Source organism: Chaetodon auriga, chromosome 12 (genome assembly GCF_051107435.1).
Source record: "Chaetodon auriga isolate fChaAug3 chromosome 12, fChaAug3.hap1, whole genome shotgun sequence".
Taxonomy (NCBI): domain Eukaryota; kingdom Metazoa; phylum Chordata; class Actinopteri; order Chaetodontiformes; family Chaetodontidae; genus Chaetodon; species Chaetodon auriga.
The window spans coordinates 25,603,450-25,619,919 of record NC_135085.1 but is presented as its reverse complement, the minus strand read 5'-3'; the positions used below and the strand labels follow the sequence as shown (position 1 = coordinate 25,619,919).

General features: G+C 42.2%; 2 protein-coding genes across 2 annotated transcripts; both read left to right on the top strand.

Moving 5' to 3' along the window:
* The first annotated feature begins 1,202 nt into the window (after nt 1–1,202).
* Nucleotides 1,203–5,711, top strand: LOC143329597 (immunoglobulin lambda-1 light chain-like). The gene is made up of 6 exons (XM_076745576.1): nt 1,203–1,245; nt 1,338–1,665; nt 2,859–2,896; nt 4,382–4,693; nt 4,824–4,898; nt 5,305–5,711. Exons 1-6 carry the CDS (start codon nt 1,203–1,205, stop codon nt 5,451–5,453), a joined length of 945 nt encoding a protein of 314 aa, XP_076601691.1. The 3' UTR covers nt 5,454–5,711.
* A 3,681-nt stretch (nt 5,712–9,392) lies between these two features.
* LOC143329558 (immunoglobulin lambda-1 light chain-like) lies at nt 9,393–16,262 on the top strand. The gene is made up of 6 exons (XM_076745527.1): nt 9,393–9,435; nt 9,528–9,843; nt 12,768–12,811; nt 14,257–14,568; nt 14,699–14,773; nt 15,934–16,262. Exons 1-6 carry the CDS (start codon nt 9,393–9,395, stop codon nt 16,080–16,082), a joined length of 939 nt encoding a protein of 312 aa, XP_076601642.1. The 3' UTR covers nt 16,083–16,262.
* The last annotated feature ends 208 nt before the right edge of the window (nt 16,263–16,470 follow it).

Here is a 16,470-nt window from a genome sequence, read left to right as displayed (position 1 = left end):
TGTGCACATTGATACCAATAACACTGATGATAACATCACTAATTCGAACATATATCGACATATCTGTTCTCATTATTTCTTCTTTTCCTGTATTGTTCATGTTTATTTATACAGTTCATTGTATATATATGATTTATTTCTGTCATATTTACTTTATGTCTCTTTCTCCTTTGTTCTCTTATATTTTACATTTTGTCACTGTTGTTATTACTGATAATACCCACAGTATCATGTATCATTGAAGATGTAATAATAATAATAATAATAATAATAATAATAATAATAATAATAATAATAATTATGGTATCAGTATTGAAAGTAGAAGAAATTGGAAGTAGCATTTGTGTACTTTTTTAATTGTCATTAATTAATTAATTTTCTCTCTCTTTAAGTTAATCATCTTTTTTTTTGACTTATCTCTGTTGCTTTACTCTCCTTTAGTTTCCTTTCTTTCACCCGTCGGCCTCATAGACCGACCATTCAGAGCACACACACACACACACACACACACACACACACACACAGTTAACATTACCCTGTTGTGTGATTCTCTGATTCAATGAAGTGTCCTGAATGTTTTCTCTCTTCTGACTCTTCTTGTCTTCATTATGTTGTTTTGTCTTTTTTGTCTCAATAATTGTGAAAAAGGTGATTTTCCTGTTGGAGTTGGTTGAGGTGGAGCTCATTTTCAACTCTTTTGTAAAGGACTGAAACTAATGATTCTGTTCATTCTGGATCAATCTGCTGATTAGTTTCATTGATCTGCTCAGTATCGACTCGTTTTCATGTTTCAGGTGTAAGTTTGTGATCTGCTGACATCTGATAGAGCTCACTTAAAGACAGTGGTGGACAGTTTGAGGTACTTGTACTTTGAGTATTTCCATGTTGTGCTGTTTTATACTTCTACTCTCCGACAGCTCAGAGGGAAACGTTGTACTTTTCATTGTGTAGAAAATTGACTTCAGGAGGGTTTTTACAGGCAGAAGCACGACTGTGGTGGAAAACCACACAGCAGCTTCAGCTGAGCCGTCGATCAGCAGCAGCAGCCTTATCTGTCCGCCGCAGGGGCTCATGGGAGGTCCCAGGACCTGTTAGGAACCACGTGGCCCTCCTGTGATCTCTCAGCTCGTCCTGGTTTGGCCTCAGCTGCATCAGAGCCACACTTCTCCCCAGGTTGACCAGAGGAAACACCACTGCACAAAATGCTTCTCCTCCCAGCTGCTGCTCTGTGCTGCCTGTGTTCAGGTGAGTGTTTCCAGCCAATCGGGAGCCAGAAAAGTCCACCTTTCGCCGACACTGTCGTGCTGACCTTGGTCTCTCTGTCTGTGTCTCTGCAGCGCTGGCAGTCATGGCAGCAGAGCTGATTCAGGATGATTTAACATTGACCAGGAGAGTTGGTGAAAAAGTCTCCTTCAGCTGTGGAGGAACTCAGCAGTGTGACGGTTCTTATGATTATGTGTTCTGGTACCAGAAGAAAGACACAGAAACATTCAGACGGATTCTACGTGTTGACAGGAGTAATGGTAGAGTTTATTCAGGTTACAATCATCCTCAGAAAGATGATTTCTCAGCTGTGAATAAACAGAACGGCTGTGAGTTGCAGATCCAGAAAGCTAAACTCCTTCATTCAGCCTCCTACTACTGCTCCTGTGGGAAGGGTGGTCTCCACAGTGAGAAATGATCCCTGCAGCTTGAACAAAAACCAACAGATGAGCAGATGTCAAACAGTGTTTGTGACAGGAAGAGAGCAGTAAACCACAGCCCAGGTTCACATATTTCAGCTCCATCTCAGCCAGAGGCACAAACACACTGAACTGACAGATTCATTTCATATTAGATTCATTCAGATTTCCATCAGATATTCCAGCAGGATTTCTGTAGTTTGACACAGTGAAGACAAACAGCAGCACAGAAACACCATGAAGGAACCAGACAAGAGGAAACAAGAGAGACGTGATACAGATAAAAGGCTGAAACAACAAACATCAGTCATTTTTCATTCAGGCATTTTTCCAACAAACTGCAAAGAAGATCTTTGAGATGAAGATGAAAATCCTCGTCTTCGTCCTGCTGCTGGAATAAAGTCCATTCCTCCTCACAACACTAATGTGCTCTGAATGAAAACACTTCCAGCAGCACTTGTTGTTGAACACCTTTCAGCAGATTTCACCACATCGTTTCACTTCATGACATCTGAAAAGACAAATCTTGGACACGTCAGCTCAGGACTTTGTTCTTCTAGCAGCAGGTTGTGAGGACGCTGATTTCGTTGGACAGATTTCCATCAGTTTCCTGTGGATGTTTCTGGTTCCCAGAGGAGGAACCCTTTATACATTTATGGTGACCTCCTGACCTTCCCTCTAGCAACACCACCATGAGGTATTTGGTCATGAACCAAAGTATTGGACACATTCAAATGTTGACCTGAAGATGGCGCTAGATGAAGAGTCAGAGGACCACCAGAGTTATTAGAGTTGATCCTGAGGGGACCATGAACGTCTGAACCACATTCAATGGTCGTCCATCCAACAGCTGAGACATTTCAGTCTGAAGATTAAATATCAAACTCTCATGAAGTTCATCCTCTGGGGACCAAGAATGTCTCAACATCATTTCACGTCAATCTGTCCATCCATCCTGTGGTCCAGGTCCAGTGGACAGACAGACATTAGCGTCCATAGAGCAACACTGCTGCTGTGTGAAAGACAATGAAAGCAGAGACAGTCGTGTTGATGTGAACATTAGAGAAACACATGATGGAGCTGAAATATGACACTGGTTCATCGTTTGGACTCGTTCACCTCAGCTGACACATTCAGCAGCAGACGGGTTTTTGTCTCACTCTGTTTCACTGTGGGCTTCATCTTTGGCTCTGGGACTAAACTGTTTGTAACAGGTAAGAATAAACTTTCATTTTCCTTCAGTTGTTCTCTTGAACAAGTTGAAAATGTGTTTTAATGAGTTTCTGCTGCTTCACACTTTCCATGTTGGTTTGTTCATAATTAGCAGAGAATTCTTGCAGCCGTGCAGCTTTTGTCACATCAAAAAGGTTCAAAACTCATGAAAAGATGTTTAAATCTCACTGCACAACTCAAGTTATTCTTTATTTGTGCAGGACATCAAAGTGATTGATCCAGAAAAAGTTTGATCTGAGCAATGTTACAAATATGAAGTATTTGATCATGTCAGTAATTCAGCATCATCTCTTGTTTTAATGAAACCAGATAATCTGTGAAAAAGTCAAGTGAACAAATGTCAGTAAATGTATTTTGAAAAGCTGATGACTTTAAATCTGTTCTATTAATAAGTCATTTTTAAAGGGTGACATCGACCTCATGGAAACTGTATTTTATATGATGGTACATATGTCTTTAAGTGGAAGATATATTTATACATGAAGACAAACAGACACTGAATGTGATGTTATCATTCATTTATGCAACACAATTACTTTATGCCTGCTAATTTATATATATCTATACATGACAGATGATAATTTCATGTAGAATGTCACACATACAAATATATTTCACATTAACAAACAACATAAGAACATTTAATATAAATATAAACAGTAAATGATGCTTAATATAATTTGAAATATGGAAAAGTAAATATATTTAAAGTATGTGGTGATAAATGTGATGTATTACACAATGTACACAATATAATTAGAACAATACATTGTAATATTATATTATATTATATTATATTATATTATATTATATTATATTATATTATATTATTATTTTATATATGTATGTCCATTCGAGGATCAATAGATTTTGACAATTTTAAATGAGAGTTTAATAAATTGAAGACAAATCATTTTAATTCCGTCTAAAAGTTGAAAGTATTGATGTATTTTTTGTTTGTTTTTAATGATTCAATTTAACTTTGTGCTGATAAATATATAATATTCTGAATATGTTGTAATCATCGACATGACAGTTGAGTTTCATGTGAAGATAAATACGGTCTTTGTTCTAAAATGTATTTTCATCCTGATGGAGACAAAATATTTTCCATTCTATTCTTTTTCAAACCAAATGTCCTAAATATATAGTTTTATATGGTCATATATTATTAGTCATAGATGTGACGTTATGCTGAATGGACGTGTTATATTGAAATGAAGAATTTCCAAATCCATCGTCGTCTTTGTTCCTCATATAACATCTGCTGACATCAGCTGCTCGTTGTGTTTGATCTGAAGCTGAATACAGTACATGTAGTGAACTTTGTGCTGTATTGATGAGCAGTTTAGTGATCAGAGTCCACGTAGTTTCCAGGATCAGACTGAATGCAGTGCAGTGCTGTAAGCTGCTGCTGACTGTGTCAATGTGTGTCTGTGCTGCTTGTTGCTGCCGTCAAACTTCAGATGAGCCCGTAGCGAAGCCCGTGGTGAGCGTGTACCCGGCAGCGTCCGGAGGCCGCCTGGAGGGCCAGAGCTCCCTGCTGTGTGTGGCCTCAGCCATGTTTCCTCCTGTGGTCCGGTTCTCCTGGAAAAGACGGAAGGACAACGGTCCTCTGGAGGAGCTGCGCCCTGCTGAGACGGAGCAGCTGGAGCTCAGAGAGTCGGGACGCACCGCCGCCATCTTGCTGATCCGTCAGAGAACAGAGATCACCAAATATAAATACCTCTGCTACGTCCAGCACGAGGGGGGCACAGCGGAGGCTCCACTGGAACAAGGTAATGAAGGCTGACTGACTGTGTTCAGCAGTGATGGAGCTTCATGTGGACACGCTGTCACAGAGAGCAGAGGAGCAGAGGACGGACATGTCCACCGCCACTCCAAACATCTCCTCCTTTTCTGTTTCAGAGGTTCCAGCTCCAGCAGCTTTCTGTCCACCAGAGAGAGAGCCAGCAGACCTGGAAGCTGTGCAGCAAGCTGACTGTAAGATCACCTGCTGCCTCTCTGCATTGAGGACTCTGAGGGTGCTATAAAAACTGTGGGGATTACATGTTAAAGCTCCACTATAAATGCTTCTGTATTAAGAATGAATGGAAGGACTCTGTGTGAAGTGAAAGGTGTCTCTGGTAGTTGTGAATCCACAGAGAATCATCACCAACTCTGCAGCTCTACGGAGCTTTTTAGCCTCTTTCAGCTCCCAGCTTTTTGTCTTTGATGAAACAGGAAGTCAAATCCTGTTTGGGGCCCATAAAGAGCTCGTTGAGGCCCCGGCTTGTTGTATTTAATAAGGTCCTTTGAGCTTTCCTTCAAACTGTAGCCGACCACTGTCTGACTCTGTGTGTGTGTGTGTGTGTGTGTGTGTGTGTGTGTGTGTGTGTGTGTGTCTCAGTGTCCTTCCAGTCTCAGTGCAGGGTGAAGCTGCTCCTGCTGCTGTACTCAGTGCTGATCGTCAAGAGTCTGGTGTACTGCTGTGGACTCTCTCTGCTGATGATCCTCAGAAACAAGGGACCGTCCACCAACTGCACACATGCTGACTGACTGTCTTCTGCCTGCCATCAAATCTCATCCCTTCATCTCATCTATCATCCTAAAATATAAATACACATATATATCTGCAGTTACTGAGTGTACATTCTGTGGCAAAGTGTTATTTTGATCCTCTGCTTTGTTTCCTCTTTTCATTGTGGCTTTTCTAATAATAGAAAATGAAGCTGAATCATTGGCTGCCTGCTGGATATTTTATTGTTTGTGCTATTGTGTCTCTTCCTGTCTTTCTTTTGAATACGTGATGCTGAGTGTGGCGGGTTTGTCAAATTCTTTCGCTCAAACATTCTCAATAAAGTGAACAATCACAGCGTGTTTCATTAACCTCTTTGTTTTCATGGACCTCTGTTTGGCTTCAGATCAAATCATCAGAAACAGAATCAGCTTCATGGACCATGTATGTTGGCAGCTACAAGTCATTTGATTGTGGTTGGAAGCAGCTCTCCATATACTTTCACACAGCAGCAAGAACAAATGTACAGGAAGACATGAACATCAGCAAACAGCTAAACAAGGACAACAAAGGTCTTTAAAGAAGAGCTCACATGAACACGGAGCTATTATATCCAAGTCAGTAGGTGTGGGTGTGCCACCAGGCACACCCACACCTGCTGACCCCCTTTTCTCACCGTGTCAGTGTGGATGTAAACCTCTACGCTGATGACACTGTTGTTTCCACACATGAACAAACGAGCTGCTTTGAAGCACAGCTGCTATAAAACGATGACACGGCAGCTTGATCAGTCGGGATGAAGAGTGAAGAGATGAATTAGAAACTGTCTTTGAGTTGATGTTGTATAAAATGTGTGAACGCTCTGGGCCTTTCCCACATGTCCTAATATGTTGTATTGTGTTACATGTTGGGGTCAGGCTGCAGGAACTGTCACTAAACTGTCACAATCAGTAAAGCTGTTCGAATGAAAGTGCTTCACTGTCAGAGTCAGTGTGAGGTAATAAAGTGGGATCACAGCAGACTGCAGGAGGTTGAATATATCTGCTTTTATTTCAGCGTTTCAGCTCTGAGTTGAGGATTTGAGCTGTTTCTCTCACAGATGAATCAGACAGATCAAAGCTGAGACAGTGAGCACTGAGCGCTGAACTCAAACTCAAGTTCCTGGAATGATTCTTTAACCAGAGTCCATGGTTGTAACTGTCATTGTGTTATTCATGTGAAGAAGCACAGCTAACGGTGAGGAGGCTGCAGAGCAGAAAGCCACACAGCCGTCTGCTGCAGGAAAGGAAGTGCTGATTGGCTGGCAGCGGCTTTTTATGAGTCCTAATAACCACTGAGAACAGATTCATATCAGCTACTGTAAACACTCACCAACTCCTCTCTTGTATACATTTAACTCAGAAGCTTGAACTCCTGTTTGCATTTTCACTGCAGAAAGAAGTGAGACATGTAGGATTTCACATGTTGGGATGTCATTACTTGCAGTCAGTTATTATCGAAGCATCTTGACAACATCCTGAATGTTGAGTCAGTCTTCCTGTTTGTTACAGTGCAGCAAACTGAGAGAGGTCAACCTGACAAACACAGACAGGAAACTGATAGAAACGAGACTGAAGACCGAAATCAACTCGATGTCAAACTAAATTCATCCACTCATCCTCAATGTTCTTCACCTGTAATTAATCATTACACACACAAGCCTGAAACACAAACTTGTTAGGTTTTCATCATGTTTGGGGACATTACATGGACTTAGAATCATTTCTTGGAGACTTACCCTCACCATAACCATAACCATGACCAGTGCTTGCATAACCCTAAAGGTTTTCATGATGGGCATTTTATCCTCACAAGTACGGCGAGTCCCCACAGTGTGACTGTGTCAATAGACTTTTGTCCCCACAATGCAAGCAATACAGAAACACACACACACACACACACACACACACACACACACACACACACACACACACACGCACACATGCACACACACACACATACATACACACACACACACACACACACACACACACACACACAGGCCTTCAGCTATGGATATTTTAGATTCATTCACATTCATTGTTAGTGAGGGTTGGCTCAGGCTTGCCTAGGATCAGCCCATAGTTACGCTACTATTGGATTAGACTGTTGGGGGACGTCCAGAGATACACTGAGCTCCTCTGTTTCTTCTCTCCTTCTCCATCTGTATGTTTTCATGTCCTACCAAGGCTTTTCACTAACTTAGCTTCTTCCCTAGAGTCTTTGTGCTTTGTTGTTTCGCAGGTTCCCGTGGATCGTGTCTGAACCTGGATTATGGATTTAACCTAGAACTCCTACCATGACCCTGCCTGACCTCCACTGCAACTGCTCGTACTTTGAGCCATACTTCCATCATTGGTGTTTCTGTCCTAATACGTACATATATCACATACATACAGTACATATCACAAAGGTTCCTTCCCAGGTGTTTCACCGCAGAGGACAGAAGGTGTGATGTGGACGAGAACTTGTGGTCAAATGCAGAAGACAGGCTGGACGAGCACTGTTGTGTTTTTATATGTGTAGCTGTCCTCTACAAGTATGTGCTGTGGACTGAATGTGCAGAGTTTTGTTTTGCATCACTGGAAGTACTTCAGTGTAAGTTTGTGCAGCTAGAATTACTCTCTGCAAAATAAAATCAAAGAAAGCTGAATGAGTACGAGGTGGTGATCCAATGTGTGGTTACAGACACTAGAGGGCAGCAGTGTGACAGTTATAATCCTGACAGCAGCAACAATGTGGACCTTTTTCTGGCAGACATTTTGAGCCATGACAGCAGGAAATGAATGTGGAGTAATTAATAACATTAATAACTGCTGCTTTTCACCTCTGTGTTCCAGTTCTGGGGCCTCGGATTCATTCATGCTGACTCGTTAACCTGTCATGAGAGCCATCATTAACGTGAAGACTGACACTTGAAGTGCACTTTGACATGTCTGCTGCAAAACATCAGGACAGGAGAAGCAGTACTATCAGTACCTGGAGTAGTAGTAGTAGTAGGAGTAGATCATGTAGCACAGTTCACACTCTGCTGACATACACTCAGCTTAAAAACAAAAAACAGGAACAAAAGACATAAAAACGTAAAAAGCAGAGGTGGAGGAAGTATTCACATCCTTTATTGAAGTAAATGTACTAATACCACACTGTAAAAGTACTCTGGTAGGAATGAAAGACATATCTGTTCCTTTTCATTATATTGATAATTTGTATTTATGCTGTTCATGATTATATGTTATTTATTATTTACTGTTTGTGTTTCTTTCTCCTTTGTTGTTGTTTTGTATTTTACATTGTGTTATTATTATTATTATTATTATTATTATTATTATTATTATTATTATTATTATTATTATTATTATGTATTGATTATTATTAGGATTTATTGTTATTATTATTGTTGTTGTTATTATTGTTATTATTATTATCAACAACAGTGGTAGCAGTGTTAGACAGCAAAAATTAGGAGAAGCATTACTGTATTTCTCAACATCTTTATTGTTTATTTATTCATTTCTTTCTCTTCAGTTTAATCATCTATCAGTGATCTGCTGACATCTGATAGAGCTCACTTAAAGACAGTGGTGGACAGTTTGAGGTACTTGTACTTTGAGTATTTCCATGTTGTGCTGTTTTCTACTTCTACTCTCCGACAGCTCAGAGGGAAACGTTGTACTTTTCACTGTGTAGAAAATTGACATCAGGAGGGTTTTTACAGGCAGAAGCACGACTGTGGTGGAAAACCACACAGCAGCTTCAGCTGAGCCGTCGATCAGCAGCAGCAGCCTTATCTGTCCGCCGCAGGGGCTCATGGGAGGTCCCAGGACCTGTTAGGAACCACGTGGCCCTCCTGTGATCTCTCAGCTCGTCCTGGTTTGGCCTCAGCTGCATCAGAGCCACACTTCTCCCCAGGTTGACCAGAGGAAACACCACTGCACAAAATGCTTCTCCTCCCAGCTGCTGCTCTGTGCTGCCTGTGTTCAGGTGAGTGTTTCCAGCCAATCGGGAGCCAGAAAAGTCCACCTTTCGCCGACACTGTCGCGCTGACCTTGGTCTCTCTGTCTGTGTCTCTGCAGCGCTGGCAGCCATGGCAGCAGAGCTGATTCAGGATGATTTAACATTGACCAGGAGAGTTGGTGAAAAAGTCTCCTTCAGCTGTGGAGGAACTCACCAGTGTGACAGTAATTATGTTTACTGGTACCAGAAGAAAGACACAGAAACATTCAGAGCGATTCTTGCTATTCACAAGAGTACTGCTGAAATTTATTCAGGTTACAATCATCCTCAGGAAGCTGATTTCTCAGCTGTGAATAAACAGAACGGCTGTGAGTTGCAGATCCAGAAAGCTAAACTCCTTCATTCAGCCTCCTTCTACTGCTCCTGTGGGAAGAGAGATCTCCACAGTGAGAAATGATCCCTGCAGCCTGAACAAAAACCAACAGATGAGCAGATGTCAAACAGTGTTTGTGACAGGAAGAGAGCAGTAAACCACAGCCCAGGTTCACATATTTCAGCTCCATCTCAGCCAGAGATTCATTTCATATTAGATTCATTCAGATTTCCATCAGATATTCCAGCAGGATTTCTGGAGTTTGACACAGTGAAGACAAACAGCAGCACAGAAACACCAAGAAATGATTAGTGGAATTGAGGGTGGACTGGTCATTGGGAGGACCAGGAGGTTTCCCAGTGGCTGTTGTCGAGACCTGGTAGAACTCTATTGGCTGACAATGACAGATCTTGTCTCTGCTGCTGGACACCACAGAGGCTCCTGAACTCCAGGTGTGGAGAACCTTCAGGGAACCAGTGTGTCAAAGTTTGCCTGTGGGGACGAGTTCACAGTGAGGAAGAAGGTGAATCTCAAGAGTCATCACAGCTACAAACATGCTGAACTGGAAGAGATGCAGGACACAGTTAACGCTCTTCAGTGGAATTTGATGCTCAACAAGCAGCTTTCACAGTTTCTGACAGCCGACAAAATGACATGCTAGATGGAAAGTCCAGCTCCAGCAGCTTCTCATCTGTCTGCTGTCAAACGTGAAATCATGTGAAGTGAAACTAAAGCTACAGAGGAAACACTGAGCATGTTCCTGCTCTGAGGAACAGAAGCTGCTGTGACGTCTGAATCTGCTGCTGAGGTGAAACTCCTTCAGTTGTTTGGTGAGAAGTTTCAGGACGTGAAGAGTCGACAAAAGGAACTGAACATGTTTGCTGTTTAAGGTGGAACCAGCTGATGTTTCTGACAACAGACAACATGAAACCACTGAGCTGCAAAGCAACGAGCTGCTGCTGAGAGCAGCTCTGTTCAACACTGACTCATCATCATCATCATCATCATCTTCATCATCATCATCATCATCATCATCATCATCTTCGTCATCATCATCATCATCATCATCATCATCAGGACCAATGCAAAGAGGGGTCAGGAGGCCTGAGACCACCCTGATACAATCGCTGGCCCTCCAGTGAGCCTCCAACAACAACGTGTAAAATTTGGACGACTGTGTCACAGACAGACTGTGAACATACATGAAGAATATGAATCAGGGAGGACGTCGAGTAACTTCCAGGTGTCAAACAGACAGAAAGTCAGAATGTCTTTAGTTCTGCAGGTATTTGGTCATGAACCAAAGTATTGGACACATTCAAATGTTGACCTGAAGATGGCGCTAGATGAAGAGTCAGAGGACCACCAGAGTTATTGGAGTTGATCCTGAGGGGAACATGAACGTCTGAACCACATTCAATGGTCGTCCATCCAACAGCTGAGACATTTCAGTCTGAAGATTAAATATCAAACTCTCATGAAGTTCGTCCTCTAAGGGAAATTCAGGGGGAGGAGGGTCTGCAGTTCAGTGTGCTGAGGATCTCATTGCTTTTTGCAGATGATGTGGTCCTGTTGGCATCATCGGTCTGTGAATGTGAAGCGGCTGGGATGAGGATCAGCACCTCTAAATCTGAGGCCATGGTTCTCAGCAGGAAACCGACGGATTCCCTACTCCAGGTAGAGAATGAGTCCTTGCCCCAAGTGAAGGAGTTCAAGTACCTCGGATTCTTGTTCACGAATGAGGGGACAATGGAACGTTAGATTGGTCGGAGAATCGGAGCAGCGGGGGCAGTATTGCGTTCGCTCTACCGCACCGTTGTGATGAAAAGAGAGCTGAGCCAGAAGGCAAAGCTCTCCATCTACTGGTCAATCTTCGTTCCTACTCTCACCTATGGCCATGAGGGCTGGATCATGACCGAAAGAACTAGATTGCGGGTACAAGCGGCTGAAATGGGTGTCCTCAGGAGGCTGGCTGGCATCTCCCTTAGAGATAGGGTGAGAAGCTCAGTCATCTGTGAGGGACTCGGAAGAGAGCCGCTGCTCCTTTGCATTGAAAGGAGCCAGTTGAGGTGGTTCGGGCATCTGGTAAGGATGGCCCCTGGGCGCCTCCCTAGGGAGGTGTTCCAGGCACGTCCAGCTGGGAGGAGACCACAGGGAAGACCCAGAACTAGGTGGAGATATTATAACTCCACACTGGCCTGGGAACGCTCCGGGATCCCCCAGTCAAAGCTGGTTAATGTGGCCCAGGAAAGAGAAGTTTGGGGTTTCCTGCTGAAGCTGTTGCCCCCGCGACCCGACCCCGGATAAGCGGTAGAAGATGAGGATGAGGATGAGGCTCATTGAGAGTTGCAAGAAGAATTATAGACTCAGTGTGATCAATCAGGTCTCTTTAATACATGCAGCAAGTACTCATGAGACTCATGAAGAGTGTTCTCTGCAGATCTCCACAGTGTCTTGACTTTTATACTGTCTGGCAACAAAAGGACAACTGGTTGTCACATGTACCTGGTGTTGGTCAATCATTCCCTCAGAACAATGACCATTTGGGGCATTCATCCTGTTTCCCAGGGTTTATACAATGAATCGCAGCCTAAATTTCCCCCTTCATCCTGTTTCCCTCATTGAATGTCCTTTTGTCCTCTTTCTCACCTTAGTGAGAAAGGGCCACAAAGACTTTTACAATTCATAGACTGATTCCTGGGATTTATAAGTCATCTAATTCCTACCATCCTCTGGGGACCAAGAATGTCTCAACAATCCGTCCATCCATCCTGTGGTCCAGGTCCAGTGGACAGACAGACATTAGCGTCCACAGAGCAACACTGCTGCTGTGTGAAAGACAATGAAAGCAGAGACAGTGGTGTTGATGTGAACATTAGAGAAACACATGATGGAGCTGAAATATGACACTGGTTCATCGTTTGGACTCGTTCACCTCAGCTGACACATTCAGCAGCAGACGGGTTTTTGTCTCACTCTGTTTCACTGTGGGCTTCATCTTTGGCTCTGGGACTAAACTGTTTGTAACAGGTAAGAATAAACTTTCATTTTCCTTCAGTTGTTCTCTTGAACAAGTTGAAAATGTGTTTTAATGAGTTTCTGCTGCTTCACACTTTCCATGTTGGTTTGTTCATAATTAGCAGAGAATTCTTGCAGCCGTGCAGCTTTTGTCACATCAAAAAGGTTCAAAACTCATGAAAAGATGTTTAAATCTCACTGCACAACTCAAGTTATTCTTTATTTGTGCAGGACATCAAAGAGATTCATCCAGAAAAAGTTTGATATGAGCAATGTTACAAATATGAAGTATTTGATCATGTCAGTAATTCAGCATCATCTCTTGTTTTAATGAAACCAGATAATCTGAGAAAAAGTCAAGTGAACAAATGTCAGTAAATGTATTTTGAAAAGCTGATGACTTTAAATCTGTTCTATTAATAAGTCATTTTTAAAGGGTGACATCGACCTCATGGAAACTGTATTTTATATGATGGTACATATGTCTTTAAGTGGAAGATATATTTATACATGAAGACAAACAGACACTGAATGTGATGTTATCATTCATTTATGCAACACAATTACTTTATGCCTGCTAATTTACATATTTCATGACAGATGATAATTTCATGTAGAATGTCACACATACAAATATATTTCACATTAACAAACAACATAAGAACATTTAATATAAATATAAACAATAAATGAGGCTTAATATCATTTGAAATATGGAGAAGTAAATATATTTAAAGTATGTGGTGATAAATGTGATGTATTACACAACATACACAATATAATTAGAACAATACATTGTTATATTATATTACATTATATTACATTATATTATATTATATATGAATTTCCACTCGAGGATCAATAGATTTTGACATATTTTAATCAGAGTTTATTACATTGAGGACAAATCATTTTAATTCAGTGCAAAAGTTGAAAATATTGATGTATTTTTTGTTTGTTTTTAATGATTCGATTTAACTTTGTGCTGATAAATATATAATATTCTGAATATGTTGTAATCATCGACATGACAGTTGAGTTTCATGTGAAGATAAATACGGTCTTTGTTCTAAAATGTATTTTCATCCTGATGAAGACAAAATATTTTTCATTCTATCAAACCAAATGTCCTAAATATATAGTTTTATATGGTCATATATTATTAGTCATAGATGTGACGTTATGCTGAATGGACGTGTTATATTGAAATGAAGAATTTCCAAATCCATCGTTATCTTTGTTCCTCATATAACATCTGCTGACATCAGCTGCTCGTTGTGTTTGATCTGAAGCTGAATACAGTACATGTAGTGAACTTTGTGCTGTATTGATGAGCAGTTTAGTGATCAGAGTCCACGTAGTTTCCAGGATCAGACTGAATGCAGTGCAGTGCTGTAAGCTGCTGCTGACTGTGTCAATGTGTGTCTGTGCTGCTTGTTGCTGCCGTCAAACTTCAGATGAGCGCGTAGCGAAGCCCGTGGTGAGCGTGTACCCGGCAGCGTCCGGAGGCCGCCTGGAGGGCCAGAGCTCCCTGCTGTGTGTGGCCTCAGCCATGTTTCCTCCTGTGGTCCGGTTCTCCTGGAAAAGACGAAAGGACAACGGTCCTCTGGAGGAGCTGCGCCCTGCTGAGACGGAGCAGCTGGAGCTCAGAGGGTCGGGACGCACCGCCGCCATCTTGCTGACCCGTCAGAGAACAGAGATCACCAAATATAAATACCTCTGCTACGTCCAGCACGAGGGGGGCACAGCGGAGGCTCCACTGGAACAAGGTAATGAAGGCTGACTGACTGTGTTCAGCAGTGATGGAGCTTCATGTGGACACGCTGTCACAGAGAGCAGAGGAGCAGAGGACGGACATGTCCACCGCCACTCCAAACATCTCCTCCTTTTCTGTTTCAGAGGTTCCAGCTCCAGCAGCTTCCTGTCCTCCAGAGAGAGAGCCAGCAGACCTGGAAGCTGTGCAGCAAGCTGACTGTAAGATCACCTGCTGCCTCTCTGCATTGAGGACTCTGAGGGTGCTATAAAAACTGTGGGGATTACATGTTAAAGCTCCACTATAAATGCTTCTGTATTAAGAATGAATGGAAGGACTCTGTGTGAAGTGAAAGGTGTCTCTGGTAGTTGTGAAGCCACAGAGAATCAACATCAACTCTGCAGCTCTACGGAGCTTTTTAGCCTCTTTCAGCTCCCAGCTTTTTGTCTTTGATGAAACAGGAAGTCAAATCCTGTTTGGGGCCCAGAAAGAGCTCGTTGAGGCCCCAGCTTGTTGTATTTAATAAGGTTCTTTGAGATTTCCTTCAAACTGTAGAGGACCCCTGTCTTCATGTAAAGCTGGTTGTCCCATCTGGAACGACATAAGATCAGATTTTATTGATCTCACACCAGGGAAATTTAGTCGTTACAGCCAGCAAGTTACAAAAAGTAAGTACAGTGGCAAAAAGAGGTGAAAATTAAAATGTAGACATTTACAAGACACTGAATAGAAACACGACTACGAATATGTACGTTTGTACAGATTATAAAATAATAGTAAATGACAACAAGGAAAAGTTTTACTCATGAAGATCTGATGATGTTTTAATGAAATTTACTCCGTTGAACAGACTGAAACATTGTGTGTGTGTGTGTGTGTGTGTGTGTGTGTGTGTTTCAGCGTCAGCGGTTCCGGCTCCAGCGCCTTCCTGCCCTCCAGAGAGAGAGCCAGCAGACCTGGAAGCTGTGCAGCAAGCTGACTGTAAGATCACCTGCTGCCTCTCTGCATTGAGGACTCTGAGGGTGCTATAAGAACTGTGGGGATTACATGTTAAAGCTCCACTATAAATGCTTCTGTATTAAGAATGAATGGAAGGACTCTGTGTGAAATGAAAGGTGTCTCTGGTAGTTGTGAAGCCGCAGAGAATCAACATCAACTCTGCAGCTCTACGGAGCTTTTTAGCCTCTTTCAGCTCCCAGCTTTTTGTCTTTGATGAAACAGGAAGTCAAATCCTGTTTGGGGCCCATAAAGAGCTCGTTGAGGCCCTGAATCGTTGTATTTAAGAAGGTCCTTTGAGCTTTCCTTCAAACTGTAGCCGACCACTGTCTGACTCTGTGTGTGTGTGTGTGTGTGTGTGTGTGTGTGTGTGTGTGTGTCTCAGTGTCCTTCCAGTCTCAGTGCAGGGTGAAGCTGCTCCTGCTGCTGTACTCAGTGCTGATCGTCAAGAGTCTGGTGTACTGCTGTGGACTCTCTCTGCTGATGATCCTCAGAAACAAGGGACCGTCCACCAACTGCACACATGCTGACTGACTGTTTTCTGCTCGTCATCAAATCTCATCCCTTCATCTCATCTATCATCCTAAAATATAAATACACATATATATCTGCAGTTACTGAGTGTACATTCTGTGGTAAAGTGTTATTTTGATCCTCTGCTTTATTTCCTCTTTTCATTGTGGCTTTTCTATTAAAAGAAAATGAAGCTGAATCATTGGCTGCCTGCTGGATATTTTATTGTTTGTGCTATTGTGTCTCTTCCTGTCTTTCTTTTGAATACATGTTGCCGAGTGTGGTGGGTTTGTCAAATTCTTTCACTCAAACATTCTCAATAAAGTGAAAAATCACAGCATGTTTCATTAACTTCTTTGTTTTCATGGACCTCAGTTTGGCTTCAGATCAAATCATCAGAAACAGAATC